We start from the raw sequence: 18,398 nt of genomic DNA, 5'->3' as shown, positions 1-18,398 counted from the left end.
GAAAGCTTTCCGTCCGTTTTTTTCCACTATCGCTGACGCGCGTCATGTGTCGTTACACAGTTACTGGCCAGCTTGGTGGTACACGTCTTGTCCAGCGTTTGCGATTCCATCGATGAGAGAGGGCGGCTCCGTGCATGTACGATTGAATAATGACACACAATTGAACGGTTTTTTTGTTTTATTTCGTTGAATTATGTTCCTGTGTACATATATTTGCATGGAAAATCGTTCCTCTGCATGCTTTAGGATGTTTAGCATCTGAATGTATGATAGATCTCTTTCGTACCCTTTTCCTTATCCTGCTTCACCATTAAACTCCATCCAATCACCAAATAAGCGCAATTACTCAAGTTCAAGTGTTTGTCACAAGTACATTGAATGGAAAATCGATACAAGTATGACACACCTAAGCTCGCTTACTTTGGTTCCAATCTTTTCCTATTTCTCTCTCTCTCTCTGTGAGGTTTGCATGTTTGAAACATCCTTCCAACATGCACAAATGCATCCACTCTGCACCCTGTACAAAGTAAAGTTCGTCCTTGTAACGACTAAACTTACATTCGTCGCCGAAAAAACCCCACAACCAACGCTTCGATGCGTGATTGCCCCTGTGCGAGGAGGGACCGTTTCTCTTCCTTTATCCTTGTTTGAAGGAGGCAAGAAAGGATAATCGCTCTCGCGCACACAACGGTCATTAATAAACGCTTTTTCTCTTCCATCGCCCCGGTGTTCCGTTGGATCGTTTCCATTTCAAGTTATGCTTTCATGTATTGCGGTTTTGTGTGATTTCGTTTTTAATTTTTGTTCGTTTTTATTCCGCCTGCCTTCCAATTTGCTTCGAATCGAAACCAACCCCCCAAACCCGCAAACACGACTTTAATTTGTCCTACCGTTTATTTCATGTTTTTTTTATTTATTTTCTTTTTTCTTTTCATGTTTCAACCATCATCCCTGTGTCTTCTCCCGCGTACCTACGTGTAAAATGTGTACCGACTTTTTGGCTTCGATCATGAATGTTCCCATCCTTCTGCTGGTGACCGTTGTTGTGTCCCGTTTGTGACAAACACATACTTACCCCTCTGCGTCACAATGCGCACTTCGAAATGTGCCCGTGCTTCTTCAACGCGTCGGCGAACCAATACCGATACTTTCCATGATGTTTTGGAAAATTACATTTTTCTACACTTTTCTCTTTTTTCTACTGTTTTCCCCCCAACAAAAAAACACTGACACACTTGGTTGTTGTTCTGTGTGTTCCCAAACGTTTGCATGTGCGCTCGTGCGCCATCTCTTTCTCTCTCTCTCTCTCTGTCTCCCTCTCTCTTCGACTGTGTATTTACATCCAACTCTCGAACCGCTCACCAATCCTTCCCTTTTCGTTGCAAATCATGCCAATCGATGGAATACATTCTTGGCCCCCACATTCACTCCCTCCACCACTCAATCCACTCCTCCCTACAAAACCTCACCCCATCCACACCTTCACAATTGTTCAATTTTATTACATATCTTATATCTATATATAAATATTCACACCTCAAATACACACACAAACACACCATCCTTACAACACAACGTTACACCTTCTTCAACACACACCTCTATACACACAGCATGGTGAATCGCAATAGTCTTACACCAGCCGTTAATTCTTCCAGACAACCGGTTGCATTTCCCAGGAATGTTCCATCGCGATCGACTTTCCATTCGGGTAAGTGTGTAGTGTGTAGTGTGTGGCATAGGTACAATCCAGCCTCTCCTCACAGGCTGCTACTATGCCCCTTCCCCTTCCTTCCGTATCGATGTAGCTCCTTTGCATCTCTGTCCTCCAGCTGTGTTTCCTGCGCCTGTCTCTGTTGTTTTTCGATGGACCCTTTTTGTATGAAACCAACTAGTCAAAACCCCTCAAGATATGATGTTGCATATTTTTCCCATGTAGCGAATCTCTTTCTATTCATTTTATGAATCTACAGCTTTTTAAAGTGTTGTTTTTTAGCTACCACGTGGATGCGACTGTACTAGCATTTCATTTCTTCCAGTAATAATGATCAATTTTAAATCAATTTCATGTCGCTTCCGATCCTTTAAACCCCTTTCTTGAATAAAAACTTCTCTGTTGAGTATCGTAAAAGTCTAATTCCTGTTGAATATAGTAAACTACTGCTGTCGCTTTATTTATCAACTGTTAATAGTTAATTTCTAACTAGAATCTGAATACTGTACCTCGTCTATCTCTCATTTAAACGATTTTTGTGTAATTATCAGTTTAAAAACTTTTGTTACCTTAAGTTTTATTTCTCAACAAAAGTAAACAATCTTAACAAGCTATTGATTTTAAAAGGAATGTAACACATGGCGGGAACAAGGAGGGTTTGAAACGCGCAAAGGAGTTTCTCCTGGAACGGGACGGGAAAACGATGGGAAGGGTGTTGTAGTAGCGTACTACTAGCGGCCGATTTAAAAAAAAAACACTTACTAACATTCATCTTTTACCCACTTTCATGTGCAACTATACCTGGATACGCAATAATGCAGGACAAACCAGAGCCCGAAACAGCACGGTATACGCCGGAACGGGCGGGAACGTCGGTGATTCGCCACACTCTGGCAAGACTTTCTTGCAAAGACTTACTACCAGATTTAGCAAACGGTAAGTACCCCCGTGTACCTGCGTTCTCTCTATTTTGCGTCTCTCCCTCTCTCTCTCTCTCTCCCCGCCCTTCTGTATCTCTCTTTCCCCCACTCTTTGTCTCTTTCTCTCTATCTCTCTGGTGCTCTCTTACATCTGTGTGTATGTGTTTTTTTAAAACTCCCCTAATCTATCTTTCCTTTTCTGCCACCTGCACTTTCCTATTCCTTTTTTTCCTCAAAATATATTAAAAAACACAGTGTTTCGTTGTGTATCTCTTTCCTATTTCCTCTTAATAACCTCCCCCACCCCCTCTGGACACCTTTCTTTTTACCCCACTGTCGCTTTTTGGCTTTTTGCTTTTCACTTTTCTAAATGTGTGTTTTTTGTGTGTCGAGTTTCCTTTTCTTTCATTTTATGTTCTTTGTGTTATCGTTTTATCTATGTTGAGTTGTTAATTTTTGTATAGTTAGTAGCGCTTCTAACGTTCCTTTTCCCCCATTTGCATTTGTTCCTATTTAGTGTTTGTGTTTCTTCCGTTCTCTTTATTTTGTTTGTTGTTAGTGGTTTACGGGTGTGTAATCATGTTCCCATAACAATTGTTCACGATTTCTTGTACAGAAAAGGTTTCTTGTTATTTCGTTTCGATACTTTAAACTAGCCACCTCACAGCCAATCATGTCATCCTTTATTAACTTTCGTTGTTCATCTGTTGGTGTATATCTATTGAAGTGATTATTTCGTGTAATTATTGTAGCTTTTTTGTATTGTATTTAATGAATAGTGTACTAATGATGCGTGTACTTTTTACCATGCGACCCGTGCGAGATTAGCACACTAACAATTTATAAATCTTTATTTGTAATCCTGTTGTCTATACCTCTATCATGACGATCGAATTATACCGTGCATTGTTTAATCGTGCGTTGTGTATTATCAAATTGTGCGGAAGTTTTGTGACCATGTTTTGTTCATCTTTTTTTTTTCTTTTATTTTACTGTTACTCTGGTACAAAAGAAAATCAAAACCGACAGGGAAAACAGAATAGTATTGTTGTGCAAGTGCACCAGCCACTAAAGTCCTGCGTGTGCAAAACGTTAACATTCGTGCTCCAAACCAAACACAACATAGACCCCGTAGAATTTAGTTTCATGTTTAGTGATATTCTTTTATACTCTCTCTCTCTCTCTCTTTCTCACTCTTCTTCTCAAATTTATCCGTTTTTGTTTGTTCTGTTTGTGTTTTACCATCCTTCTCCTTCACTCTCTCTTTTTTCATCTTCAATCCCCACCCCGGGGGGAAGATTCCTGTTTACTTTTGTTTGTGTTTGTGTGTTTTCGTTTCGTTTTGTTTCCCTCGGGAAAAGCTCACATTATAATGCTATTTTTGTATTGTTTTTTCTTCTTCTTTCTTTTTTCCTCCATATTCACTCACTTATTTTGCACCTTTTCAATGGCGAAACTATGACACGGGTGTCTTTCTCTGTATGTGGTGTGCTTTCAAAATGCACAATAATACGGGTACTACTACTACTACACAGCTTTAGGGCATTCCACTTCAAGGATACATCGGAAAAGGACTAAACCGTGCCTGTGTGAATGTGTCCGGGGGACAAATAAGATAAGGGAGGGGGAGAGTAGAGCATGAGGGTGGAAAACACAAAGGGTGGGTGTACCGGGGTCTGGTAAAGAAGACACGATGTTTGCGATGTTCGAGTAGTTTTTCCACGTCCGTTCAATTGAACACATAATAATAGTGAAGTAGTTTTGCTATGTTTTTCGGCTTTTGTATTTTTTAAAGATCCCTCTTTGCACCGAAGAAGGTATTGTATACGAACAATGCTGCACAAGCACTTGCCGGAGTGCTGGCAGCCAATTAGCTATTAGTAAGGGCTAGACAACTGCAACCGAAAGCCAATGTTTGGGGGAGGGACATTGGCAAAAGCGGCATAGGTGTAAAACAGGACAAGAAGAGTGTGGAAAAGAGGGGAAATAGTAAGCAAAAGACAACGTAGTAATGTTTTATGAATCAAGTGTAACTTGTTGTTGGTAGAGCGTTGTAGAGATACACCAAAATCGGTTTTGGTAAATTGATGATAAGAAGCTTTATTCATTAAGCAGCTAGTAGAGGGAAAGGGGAAAGTGTGCACAAAGACAGATGAGGGATGAGCAGGATAGGCAGAAATGTACAGCCAACTAAACAACTAAACGAGCATAAACCTAGGAAGAGTTAGCGAAAATTAAAAATCGTCAATAAAACGTTTACAAGACATAAACAAACAAACAAACAAACGAACGTAAGAAACAAATTGAAGTTAACAACGATCAATCATAGATAAGCTCGTTTTTTCTCTTTCTGCTCGGACTACATACCCAGACACAAGTGGTCAATTGATACTTCTTCTCCTGCCCCATTACCTTCTTACTGCATTTCTTGTGTCCTGTTCGGTCCTATTCGGTAACACTGTTTCGCAATTGTTGCACGTGTACGTGTGAAGTAAGCTAACATTCTTCCTTTTTTTTATTTTCTTCTCCTAAATTACTTCTTCATTTGATTAAACACGAGGTGATTTTCCAAACTTACGCCTTTTCCCCCCTTATTCCAGTGCGCAGCATAGCGCGCAACATTTCATCATTCATCTGCTGCTGCCAATGTTTCTTGTTATTGCTGCGCGGCTGCTGTGTAACTTGTTTGTGTATGTGTGTCTGTGTGTGTTGTGCTATGTCCTTTTATCGTGTATCTCATGCATACATTAACCTGCTTGCATCGTAATCGGGCGCTTATACTACTTCACCTACTTCTTGTACGTCACTTCAAGTGGCAGTTGCTGTAACAGAACGAGCATCCAGTGCACAATTGGACTACATTTGCAATCTTCCATTTTCGGACACCTTATTATTTTTACGACAACCCTTTCAAATGATTTTCGCGTTGCCAGTTTTTAATATTTCACTCCTTTTTTTGTTTTACTTTCATTTTTATGTTCAGTTTTACTAATGATGTTTGAGTTTGTTTGTTATGTTTCCTTTTTTTACATTATTTAAAACATTTTTTAGTTAACATTAATTACATTATAAAGAAACAAAACGAATTTGCATGTGTTGTTGTTGATTAAGATGCATTAATATGTTTAGGAATTATAGTTTTTGTTTGGATTATTATCTTTAGAAGAAAGTGGTAGTTCCTTAAATGCATTTGATGTTGCTTTGTACGTTCGAGGGAAGTGTAAAAGTTGATAGTCAGTACAGATAATTTAAATAATTAGTTATTGTAGGCAAGCAAATTAGGTTGTGTTATTTTTTATGAAATAAATATTAAAATGAAAATAATTACCATTTCATTGAACGGGCTCTCGTAACACAGTCAAAATTCTAATGAAAAACAAATACAAATATTAAACATACATATGGAAAATTGCATAGTATTTCCTCGTTAGAATGTTGCTCCTCGTACACTCTTTGGCCACATTGTGCATCGCGCTAGTCGTCTCCTTCGTCACACTCTTCCCAACCAACAATCTTCTTGAAAGCTAGCAAAAAAACCTTTTTAAAATGATTTTGTTACGCCGATTGCATAGCTTGAGGGGCGCAACTTGTTCGCTGGGGGAACTAAATCTTAAAGTCATGATTTTGGCATTTCTCCATTTCTTTTTCTCATTTTTGCTCGCTCTTTTTTGTCCAACTATCGTGCTACCATCATCGAGTTTTATATGCTCCATCTTTATTTGCAGCAATGTTGTACCTTTATTGCAAGTTGGCTCAAGTTGGCTCCAATTGTCATAGAGTAAGGGGCTATCTATAGTTAATGATAGCCGCTTAGTTGTTTTTAATCGTAATGTGTATATCAAAATCATAGTTGACAGTAAGGTTGGAAGGTTGCAAACGGAAGAGTAACTATCGCTCATATATCGCCTCTGCCGGAGATAGAATCCTTGTTCGATACAGTCAAAATTCTCCATACTTTCTCGTACTTTGCTACATAATACATACACACACACACACACACACACACACACACACATCACGTCGGTTTTGTGCCATCATACAAAAACCACCCCAAAAACCCACACACCACCTTACGCCGCCACCCATTTCCAGCGCCGCCTCTCCAAATGTCCAGCCTCTCCCGTTTCTTCAGACGCCCCCTCTGCCCTACCCTACCAGCTAGCCCCCTCCTCCGTTCTTTACCTTGATTTTACTACACAATCAACAAAATACGATAAAAAGCGCAGTGTGTGTTTGTTTCAAAAAGTTTAAATACTATTTGTTTCTTTCTCTCTTCTCTTCCACACTCTCTCTCTCACTCTCTGTCTCCGTTTCTCTCTCTCTATCTCTCTCTCTCTTTGTCTTCTACTTTCTCTACTTCTAGGCTCAATCAGTAGAGACTGAGATTGTGTGTGTTGTAATTAGAGGAAAGGGCAGATACAGAGTACACAGATTGACGGTTTTTTGGTTTTTTTGAGGAAGATTTGCAAAAACGAGAAAAAAAAAACTAATACAAACACAATGTGTGCCACAGCATTAGAAGCAACATATAAGCAAAGGCAAAAGTTAATCCAATAGATCAAATCTGGAAGGAATGTTGAAAGAACAGGGTTGTTTGAAGATTGATAGAACAAGCAAGATACAGAGCTATGGAGGAGATTGTATAGAAGAGAAGAGCATTGGTGGCTGCGAACTAAATTTGAATTTTGTACATTTTTTGGCAAAACAAAAGAGCACCAACAACACACAGGCGAGCCATAATTTGCACACATTGAAAGCATTATACCGTTTGATGGCACACAGAGAGAATTAGCATTAAACACCACGCCTTTGTCATCCGGATTGCATATCTTTAGGCGTTTTCATTTCGTGTGAGGATGTTGCAAGCATGCTAAGAGAGTTCGATAGTTCTGTATGCAATCTGTGTATCGTATTGCGCCCGTACGTACGCATGCCATGCTGTGTTGATGGGGCTTAATGGACACATGTTTGAAAGCCATTTAGGACTCGTTACTCGTTACTCCACAATCATTCCAAGCAATCAACAGGCATCAAGGCATTAGTGTGTGAGTGTTTGTGTGTATAGTCTGTAAGGGCACGGGACAGAAACACTTCAACTTGCAGTTTGCATGCTGTGTGCAGCAGGAGGAGAGGGATCCTCCAGCGCGTGGCCGCGGAGAGGGGAGAGCGGGAGTGGCCCCAACTCCTGCTCCTTCTCCTACTCCTCTCCCTTCGCTCTACTACTCAGATTTCCCGTTTGGCGTTAAACGACTGACCTCTTGAGAGATGTGCACGTGATTCTTAGCTGTGTAGCTGTGTAGTTTTAATCCTAGTTTATTCCATTTTGTTGTACATACACGCGTAGTTGAACGAACGTTGGTTAAAAATCCATCTCGACCCAAACGAGTCAACGCAGGAGGAGGAAGAGGAGTGGTGTTGAGCACACGCCAACGGAGGAGGAGTTGTTCTGTTGTACAGTAAGGATGTTGGCTTATGGAGGAAGTCGTTTCCTCATACTCCTCCAGTAAGCGTTTTGCGACTCACCATACGCACACACATACACACTTACTGTCTGATGTTTGACTATTCTCTCAGCGCGTCCCCCTGCCCAGCTTCTGTAGTATGCTGCGTAGTGCGTAGGTAGTCTCCTCCTAACTGGTTTTGCGCGAAAATTGTTTCCCTTTTTATCTTTGTGTTGCCTGTTCAACACTGCATCGTTTTGTAACGATTCCGTATGTTCGTTACATTTACAATACAATTCCTTTCCCCACACAACACTTTCCCTTTTACTGCATTAGTTTCTTTATCTTGTTTTTTTTTTATTTATTCACTTTTTTTTTAACTATGTTTTCCAATTAAATTATCTTCTTTAGTAATTGCATCGTTTTGTTTTATTTTTTCATTTGTCTTTTTTTACTACTTTTCCTTTTGTTTTCTTTTCCATTTACACATACTGCATTCGCATTGTACTTTTTTTGTTTTTCTTTCTCTTTTTCCTGTTTTATTCTTATAATTTCTCATCTGGTTTTAATTGTAGGTGTTTTTGTTACAAATTTATATACATATAAATCATAAACATGTATTAGTTTTGCCAAACACTTTTTCTTGCATCATTTTTCTTCCACCTACCCCGCGACTCCCCTCCCCCTTCCAACCCCTCCCCCTTCTTCACCAGTACAAACGCCCCGTTTTGCGCGCTCATTTATTTGTTGTCGGTTGTTTCTATCTTCTACTTTTTTTTTCTTTCTCTCTTTCTCTCTTTCCCTTTTTTTATAGTTTCAAAATTAAAAATAATCGCGAACCAGACGGTGAGCTAAATGCACGCGTGTAACACAGAAAGGAGTGAAGAAGTGTGCCCAACTCCTTCTTCTTCTTCTTCTCCTATCTTCCATAAGAAGCACACACACACAATACAGCAATAATGCATACATACAACACCATCCGTGCACACACAATAGTCACAGTCACACGCTCACAAAACCTGAAGAACAAACCTGTTCTGCCTGTTAGAGTATATATAGGGTCGCGAGCAGAGAGCACTCGTTATATGCTAATTATATTGCTCATCACCTCCCAAACAACAACAGCAACAACAACTGCAACCCCGCGTCTCTCGTGCGTATGTGTGCGTATGTGTGTGTATTTTATGATGATGACTGCAATTGGATGTTTGATTGTAATAATAGATAGCGTTAGCGAGTCTGGGTTAAGCAGCAGAGCAGCTCAGAGTGTAACGCACACCATCATTGTCATCATCATCATCATCATCATTACCATCATCCTGATCTTCGTCAGCTCGTCATGCAAATCAAAGATTAATTGCAGGAGGTTTCAGCGCACAAAATTCGTCCAGTTTTCTTAATTTGAATGCTTCTTCAACGCATCATTTGGCTCGATCGTTTGCTTTTCTTTTTAATACGCCGTCCCGAGCGTGTAGGTGGAATAGGTGTTAATTTATTCTTTAGCTTCGCCTAGCAAGTGTAGATTAGTTAGTACAAATCCCGGACCAAGAAGGGAAGGAAGTTAGTACGATAAGAATGTATGAAGGTCGTAACGAATTTGTAGCTTTCGTTCTAGTTTCGTTTTTAAATTAAACATTCATTGCTAAATTTAGAAACAATTCCAGAAAATGCCTTAATTTTCCACCAAGCAAAAACGTAGGGTCTACTTGCTTTTCTAAGTATAGTAAAAATCAGTATAAGCCTTATAGTAGCCTTTCTAGTAGTTTTCTAGTTTTAGTAACACAGCTCCACAAGCAAAGTATTAGCTATTGGCAATTCGACATAGCAATCCCTCCTCTTTCCTTCATTGGAATGTTCTCTACTCTACTCCTTTGCATGATGAGGTGTATGATGTGTGTGCGCGTCTGTGTCTGAGCTGCAAACCCCCAGACCCTTACCAATGTGTGCAGCAAAGCGAGTGAGTGACAAAATCTGTATAAAAAGCAGTTCATTAACAGTTAGCAATTGTTTTAGAGGAGAAAATACTGTAAAGAAAAGAAAGAAAGCTCATCAGAAGCAAATAAGACACAGTCTCTGATAGACAGACAAATTCACACCGGCGACAACAGGATATAGTTCAGACGTATATGAGACCCCACACCACAGTGTAGTGGCTGAGAGGGAAACGGATGATGATGTGGAACAAAAGCCCTCCTCCTTCAACACACGCTCCTCCTCCTCGTCGTTTAGATAATGCGGATAAAAGAAAGAACTATTGTTTGTTTGTTTTCTTCTCTCTTTTATAAGACATACTATTAGTAAAACATTGAAGGTGAAGAAAAACCCGCACACACAAACACACATACAAAAACACCCACATAATATACCTACTGTACCGCAACATTTTAGCAATAAATATTAAAATGAAGAAAAAAAAACAATTAAAACAGTTCAGAAAACCTGAAAAACTGTACATGGGTCGGCTTCGTATTTGCTTCATTCGTTGGTTCGCCTGGCGGCTCTGAAGAGAAAAGCGCCCTCGTCGTTCATTTTTAGGAAAAATATCCACTCGTCCTGGAGAAGAAACCCCCATGGACCCGACCCCCTCTGCCTGAAATGAAAGGACATGTGTTTCTTCTTTACATTAAGATTATTATTTCCTACGACAAAAAACGCATTAACAACACACGATCACACGGTGCAATTTAATGTTAATACTTGTGCTTGTTGCACTTGTGCATAAGGAAATGGGTCCTTTGAATCAATACCAAGGTGTATAGATCTGCAATCGGTAGCGTATGAATTACATTTTGGTAGATCGTTTATTAGATTTGTAAATTTCCCCATTTTTCGTAGTAAATATCCGTAACAAAACTTTTGATTTAGAAAAAAAGCTCCCAAAAATCCCACCCGGAACTCTATACACCTTGGTTGAGAGATATCGAACGTGTCCAAGCTTTTCTGTGTATAATTAAGTTACCAATAACGACGCGCACATGTCAATCGATCGAGCAAAGGAGGCTTTGACTTGTTTGATGTTGTTGTCTCCGGTTTATTCTAACACTGGTTATATCCTGGTGTGGTTTTTTCGTTGGTTTTGTTGTTTGCTTTATTATACTTTTCGGTTTTTTTTCTCTGCTTTTTAACAAAATCGTTTTAAATCGTTTCACACTCGTTTGTTTCTGTTTGTTATAGGTTATTGCTGTAAAATTGGCTAAAATATTATTAACAGATGGTACTTGTCACTCTTCCACATACCACCACCACCACCACATCATGCGCGCACGTAGTAATATCCCTCTTTAGCTACCACCGTGTGCTAATATTTTTCCTGCCCTGCCCCTTTAACTTACCATACTTAAAGCGACTACTTTCATTCAACAACAATCCTTTTAATTTAGCTCGAAACAAGCAAACAAAAGCCCTTTTCCATTTTCTTCCTCCACCGTTAACCACCAGCCCACTCTCCCCCACAGAAACGCAAAATATTTACCCCCCTTTTTCTCTCTACAATGTGTCTGTGTGTGTGTGTTTGTGTGTGCTCTGTATACACCGAGCATGGCTGCTGTGCGCATCATCGCCCATGTGTGTGTGTTTTGTCGTCGTGCATGTTGCGCATGGCTCTGCTGTGTGTTGTGGTTTGTACACGAACGCGCGCGCACGCACACGCACACTGATTCGCGAAACCCGCTGATCCGGACTAGTGTTTTGATTTATTAAAAATTGTGTTTTTTTTTATTTCATCTTTTTTTCTGTAATTTTGTTTTCTTCCTTTTATATATGTATTTCTGCTCCGTGTTTTGTATTCATCGGAATGCCCGAAACGCAGGGACAATTTGCGGCTGCCATCCGAAAGGTGTATAGCTGAATAAGTTTTTTTTCTTCATTTACTCTTTCTCTCTTCCCTACTCTGTTTATGCACTCTGTCTTTCTTTCTTGTTTTCATTTCTTTTCTAAGTTTTCTTTCGTAGTTTTATTGTTTTATTATTTTCCTTTCGTTGATTTGTTTCCCATTTCCTTCTGTTGTATGCTGATGCAACCTTTTTATTTATTTTTATTGTTTCTTTTTCTCTCTTTCTTTATATCTTATTCCCACTTCTTACTCTAATATACCTTTTCGTTGAATATTAACTTTCCTGTTAGCACTTCTTTTCTTTTACTTTTCCGTTCTGTTAACAAAACCACCTCACCCACACACTCACCTACACCGTCTTCTCACCATCTTCTCTGTCGTTTGGTTTTGATTTTGTTTTATTCTCCTGTTTACTTTTTTTAGGCCCAACGATGGCCAAGCAAATACTTCAACAAGTACAGCTAGGTAAATATATATCTCCATAATTAGTTGTTCTTCTCCCTACTCTCTCTCTCTTTCTCTCACTCTCACTTTCTCACGATATCTTTCAATGATCGAAGCAAAGCAACAAACAAAATTTTAAATTATCAAACCAATTTTTAAATAAAACGGAAACAAACAAAGTGTGTAGTGGTATACCGTTATAGTTAAGCGAAAGACACTGGCGTTTATCTGCGTTTTTTTATGTTTCAAACAGTGAACGGCTGTCGATTTCGTGTTAAGTTGCATAGACGTTCGTGATTTCTCCCCAGTTTGAGGACTTCCTTTTTCTCCACAATCTAGTACTCTGAGGGACATTGTGTTGTGTTTTACGTTGGTAGTAGTAGGCTGTGTTTATGTACGCATGCTTAGCGTCCGTAAGTAACGTCCCGACGAACAAGGGACAGCAGGCAAACAGGAAAAGGAAAAAATAATTTTAAAGTGCCTAAACTTTCATAGCAAAATTATGTGTTACCTGTTGTTACCACATTCGTTTGCCATGTTCTTCGTTGATTTGCTACCGTAATTTCTTACATATTTTAGTACCTTTTTGTGTGTGTGTTTATGCGTTTTGTTGGTTGTACGTGTGTCTCCACATTCCATAATGCACCGGTTTTTTTTTGTGTTAAATGTGTCCTTTTTATGTACATTTTTTCATTTTTCTACACCACCACCACCCAAAATGTGCTCTTTGTTTGTTGTAACGTTTTCTTTTTGTTTTTGTTTCCTTTTATGTTTCATTTGTTTTGTGATTTGTAAAGCAAACATCATTTCAAAGTGCGGGAAATCCCAACAGATTCCAACAGATTGTGGGTAGTTGGGTGGGGGTTTTGTCCCCTTCTAAAAACCATTTTGTCCTCCCACTACCACCTCCCGATAAATGAAGAAATGTTCAGTTTGTTGTCTTTGGTTTCGAACGAGATGAAATGAACACTAAAGCAGTATGAATAATGTGTATTTTTATTCTTTCTTTTCTCTCTCTCTGCAATCTCTTCTCTTTCTCTCTTCTTTCGACACAAAAATAACATTTAAAATTAACAACAAAACAATCCTTTTCGAAAACGCTCCACTTCGTACGTCCGTGTGTGTGTATGTGTGTCTTTGTATGCGCGCGCGTATGTGTGTGTGTCCCTCCATGCAGTACGAACACGGAGGAACCGGTAAAGCCACGTGTACTGCGCTTCACCTGGTCGATGAAGACAACCTCCCCCCGGCTGCCGGACGAAATCATGGCCGAAATCCGGTCCGTGCTGGACAAGAACAATTGTGATTATGAGCAGCGAGAACGGTAAGCTTTTCTAACCCTCCTAAGAAGTTAGTAAAATATACAATTTAATGTGTGTTTAATGTTGTACCATTCTCCTGTAAAGATTCGTGCTGCTGTGCGTACACGGCGACCCGAACACCGACTCGCTAGTGCAGTGGGAAATTGAGGTCTGCAAGCTGCCCCGGCTATCGCTGAATGGTGTCCGGTTTAAGAGAATATCGGGTAAGTCGGGCAAATGAATAAGGAGCTGATTGATCGTTACTAATTTTAACACTTCCCACATAGGCACCAGCATCGGCTTCAAGAACATTGCGTCGAAGATCGCGTACGATCTACGTCTGTGACTCGATACAAAATCGGAAGAGTATCACTCGGTCGGGAGCGATACGACCCAGGACGATGGCGACGACGGTGGCGACGACGACGATGGGACAGCTAGCGGTGGTGGTGGTGGTCTAACGGAAGCGGAATCAGAATCGGAACAGAAGCGCAGCAATCATCATCATCATGCACGGAAAGAGGGGGGTAACGGCGGGGACGGCAGCGTGGAACCGGTGGACCCGTTCGTCCCGGGCGGCAGTGTCCGGATGCGGTCGAAAACACCCTCGGCGGCAGGTGCCACCGGCGGTGGCAGCAAACGCTGGTCGCTGGTCGTGGTCGATGGGCGTTCGTCGTTGCGACGCAAGGAGAAGGAAAGGATCAGCAGCCACCATCAGCAGTCGCTACCGCGCCAGCGAAAGGAAAAGATGAAAGAGGAAGACACTGGGCCTACGACGACGACGACGCCATCCCGAACCGAGACTGTTGCTACTACTTCCGGTAATGAAGGAGGAGGAGAGGGAGAAGGCAGTGGTGATGGGGGTGGTGGTGGTGGTGGTGGTGGTGGCAGCACCGGCACCGGATGTCAACCCGCCGGCTACAACAGCCTCTTCGCCTCGCTGCTGCGTACCACCACGCTGTGAGCTGTAAAGAGAAGCTGAAACAAACAAACGCAAAACAACCACCACCAACCTACTACTACTGACTGTTAGTTAAATCAATTATAGTTGTACACACACACACAGACACCACTTCACACCGACCTATCTTTATAACCTAACCTACCTACCAACCTACCTGCTGTTGGCGTGTACTGAGTACTGTGTGTCGGCAAAGCGCGCAACGACGCAGCAGAGAATCACTGTTGCGCATACGCATACCGCGCATACCGCACTGTTACGCACCAGGATAAGAAAATGCGCGTAGCAGCGCAGAAGAGGGACGCACAGGAGGAAGCGGAAATTGCTGCTGGAAAACAAAACGCCCGGAAAACATAAAACATAAAATTGCCTTCATCCTCAGAGGCGCCCAGATGCGAAGGGACAACCTTTTTGAAGAGATAGAGAGAGACACTCACCCCTAGAAAGGCAACTACAGGCCACAACTATCCCCCTCCCCTCCCTTCGTAAAAGTAATTCACAGAATTTAAGCATAGAAAAAGTGAAGCAGAAGAAACATGTGAACAAACTGATAGTATTCGCTGATAAAATATCGTCGTAAATTGTTACATGTAGTAGGGGGTGGGGTACAGTGAGATAGAAGGAAGACATTGACATTGGATCTTACTACTACCACCGTTGTGTCTGGAAGAAGAGGGGTAAAGGTGGCGCCACACTTACTGTGCGTGCTGCGCTATTTTATTCGCGCGACTGTGTGTAGGCAAGCGTGTTCCGCGGGGTGTATTGTGACCCTCCCCCTCGGCCGAAAAGACCGTGACTGATTTTACTAGCCGACACTAGAGAGACACACACACAGACATACACACAAAACGGAGAATAAGGGAAGCGAAACAAACGCGCCTGTGTGTGTGCAGTACTGTTTAAGCAAATCTTCTATAACCCGACTCCCCTTTCTCAGCATTTTATATATCACGTGCCCGTTTTTTCTCGCGCATGGTCTTTAGTAATTATTGCACTGCGATAAAGCATAGAAGAAGCAAGAGAAGAAAAAAAACACAAAAAAGAGGATAAAAAAGAAGCACATTTACAACAATCACACATAAACACACACACACCTTCCCGTTGCCGTTGTTGTTGTTATTGATGTTGTGTCGGTTCTTAGCCGGTCGCGCTTCCTATATTACAGCAATCCTAGTAGCCGTAGCAACAGCAGCAGCAACAGCTGTGTGTGTGCCTCTGCGAACAAGCAACCACGTGGGTGATGCGCTGTACGCAAAAGGAGGGCGCGCGCGCACACACACGTGCGCAATGTAAAGTGTTGTGGACAGACCGCTGCCTCATCCTGAGGGCATTCATTTGTGCGGACACAACATAAAGTAAAGCTGGGTGGTGGTACCGTCATATAAATATTTCCTGTTTTCGATCGGTAGCGAAATGATATGAAATTATTAAGCTGATGTGGGGTGGGCTTTGGTGTGAGAGGTTGAGAGTGACACACAATTGTATAGAGAAACGTTTAATCTCGTTGCCTCATTGTGTTGTGTTTGTGTACACACCTTTTGAACACACGCATCATAAACACATTATCCTATCCCCTTTGCATTCGCTCCGGTGTCCGGTGTTTTTTTCCACTGTGCTGTGCGTCATGTCATTTTCTTCCGATACAATTCCAGTAGTATAGGAAGGAAGAGAGGGAGGGAGAAACTGAAGAAGAAAAAAACTTAAAAAATGGTTTCTATACTGCTACTATAGGCCATTCAGCGCTTTTAGTACGTCCCCTGTGCTGTCACCTGAAGAATGTAGACACGTACCCTCAAGGCTCTCGGCATAAAGTACGCGCCGCACCACACGCTTTATTCTCTCCACCATCATCCCGTTTTATATATTGTGTATAAGGACAGAAAACCCTACTCCACCCTCCCTTCCTCCCTCCCGCTAATTATACATAATATTACTATTATGCAATATAAAGTAATAGCCGTTCGATCGTGTGTTTGTAATAAGTGTGTGTGTGTGTGCGTGTGGTGTAGAAGCTTAAACGTCGAGACAACAAAAAAACCCCTCGATCCCCCTGATATCGACGATCGTTTAACAGTCGCGAAGAGGAAAGGGGGAAGAAGAAAATGAACAAAGGTTTAAAAACAAAACAGTAAATCCACTAAACGAAACGATACGGGGTGTGCACATCCCCCTTTTCCTTCGTATGTTCCCGTTTTCTTATCCGATCTGCTAGAGATGTGCTTGCTGCTACCTACATTTTGAGTGTGTAAGTTCGAGCAGATGATCGCTCGATATCCTGAAAGTGCAACAATTATTTATTACGTTCGGGACAGGTGAACTAAAGCTGACACAAAAACACGGACGAGAAAGGATTACAAAAGTAGTAGTAGTAGTAGTAAAACAAAAAAGGGTAAAATGCTGCTGCTGCGGCGCCGTGTCGTGTCCACGTTTTGATTGCACAGGAAAGGGAGGAATAGTGGGGAGGGAAGGAGAGAGATGAAAACAAAACAATGAACAAACGTTTGAAGAAAGTTGAAAAAAAGAGAAACAAACGTTAAAGTGGTGTGTGGATGAAGTACTACGTAGTAGATCGCCTGGTGTGGCACCCGAAAGGAGAGCCGCAATGATGGCGCATTATGAAAAGGCTAATTAAATATTATTTCTATTACGCAGAGCCGAGCACGCATCGAGCATGTGTGTGTGTGTGGGTGAGTGAATGTGTGGGCGCGCACCCCCACATAAACAAACGAGAAATTGAAAGAAAGTATATATTGCTAGTTATTTGTTAGAGTAAATTGAAGAAAGAGAGAGAGAGAGAGAAAAAAACAAGTACAGAGCAAAATGAAGATGGAAAAGAAGAAAAAAGAAAAAAAGAACAGAAAAGAAAACTAAGAAAAGAGAAGAAAAGAGAAGAAGCAAATACAAGAAGGGAAAACAATGCTAAGAGGAGAAAGTCAGAAGCAGTAAGTAATATTAATACACAACTATCGATAAGAGCAACTTTACGAGCATTAGGAGAGAAAGAGGAAGGAGAAGCAGCAGCAACAGCAGCAGCAGCAGAGAATAACCAAAATTTACCGCATACACACACACACACACACACACACACATCCATACAATTGTAAACACACTAAAAAAAAAATGTGCGTACACTCACAACACCTACATACATACCATGCGAACGTAAAGAACAGATCGATAAGCATACAAGCATATTGAAAGGAAGATGAAAAAAAGTTCATTCATAACACAAACGCAAACCTTCACTAGTACGTGCTCTGAGTATATAATGATAAGTAGTTACATCCCCGTTGTTACAAGTGTATGTCAGAAGAAGCCAACATATACAGCATGCAAGTGAAAGCAGCAGGTACACACAAGAAATCATACAAGAGAAGAAAAGGAGGTTTTGTTCTTCCCCATTTAGCTAGAGCAAGGGGCGAAGTGAACATGTGGTGAAACACCCCTAGTAAGAGAGGAGAGAGCGTGCGCGTTGGTAGTAGTAGTACATCGTTACTAGGAGACGATCGCGCATCGCATCACGATCATCAACCATCATTATCGTCATCGTACACACTCCGGCTGCATCAAAGCAAGCGCGTATAACACAATACTGTCTCTCCCCCTCATGTGTTTTGTCCCATCAAGGAGAAAGAAAAAAAAGAAGAAGGTAAAGCATCCTCTCACACACAAGATACATACATCCAGCAAAACCACCCTACACACTCACACAAACAAAAACATACATGCATCGTTTTCTAGCTTAGTAAGGTTGAACAGAATTAGAAACATTAATAATAGAATGG

The 18,398-nt window shown here is 41.1% G+C and overlaps 2 protein-coding genes across 51 annotated transcripts in view; both read left to right on the top strand.

Annotated features, from left to right (window-relative positions):
- Positions 1-18,285, top strand: part of LOC3291504 (MAP/microtubule affinity-regulating kinase 3) — a 103,606-nt gene extending 85,321 nt beyond the window's left edge. For 32 of the 50 annotated variants that reach the window (XM_061658977.1, XM_061658971.1, XM_061658974.1 and 29 more), the window contains 7 exons: positions 1,614-1,711; positions 2,536-2,650; positions 11,884-11,910; positions 12,331-12,372; positions 13,529-13,675; positions 13,758-13,876; positions 13,940-18,285. In XM_061658977.1, the coding sequence (XP_061514961.1) occupies positions 1,614-1,711; positions 2,536-2,650; positions 11,884-11,910; positions 12,331-12,372; positions 13,529-13,675; positions 13,758-13,876; positions 13,940-13,998 (607 nt within the window). In that variant the 3' untranslated portion in view covers positions 13,999-18,285. Of the gene's footprint in view, positions 1-1,613; positions 1,712-2,535; positions 2,651-4,169; positions 4,921-6,997; positions 10,523-11,883; positions 11,911-12,330; positions 12,373-13,528; positions 13,676-13,757; positions 13,877-13,939 lie in introns of those variants that run through there. The other 18 variants (XM_061658956.1, XM_061658960.1, XM_061658961.1 and 15 more) reach the window with 9 other exon arrangements.
- On the top strand, positions 14,242-14,616 carry LOC1280604 (short stature homeobox protein 2). Its single transcript, XM_320461.5, has one exon. The coding sequence runs from the start codon at positions 14,242-14,244 to the stop codon at positions 14,614-14,616; it is 375 nt and encodes a 124-aa protein (XP_320461.5).
- Positions 18,286-18,398: the final 113 nt, after the last annotated feature.

Source organism: Anopheles gambiae, chromosome 3, assembly GCF_943734735.2.
Source record: "Anopheles gambiae chromosome 3, idAnoGambNW_F1_1, whole genome shotgun sequence".
Classification (NCBI taxonomy): Eukaryota; Metazoa; Arthropoda; class Insecta; order Diptera; family Culicidae; genus Anopheles; species Anopheles gambiae.
The sequence above is the reverse complement of the archived record's forward strand: the minus strand, read 5'-3'. Positions and strand labels throughout refer to the sequence as shown.

Excerpts from the sequence above, each read along its gene's own strand:
- LOC1280604 (XM_320461.5), top strand. The coding sequence starts at position 14,242 with ATGCGGTCGAAAACACCCTCGGCGGCAGGTGCCACCGGCGGTGGCAGC.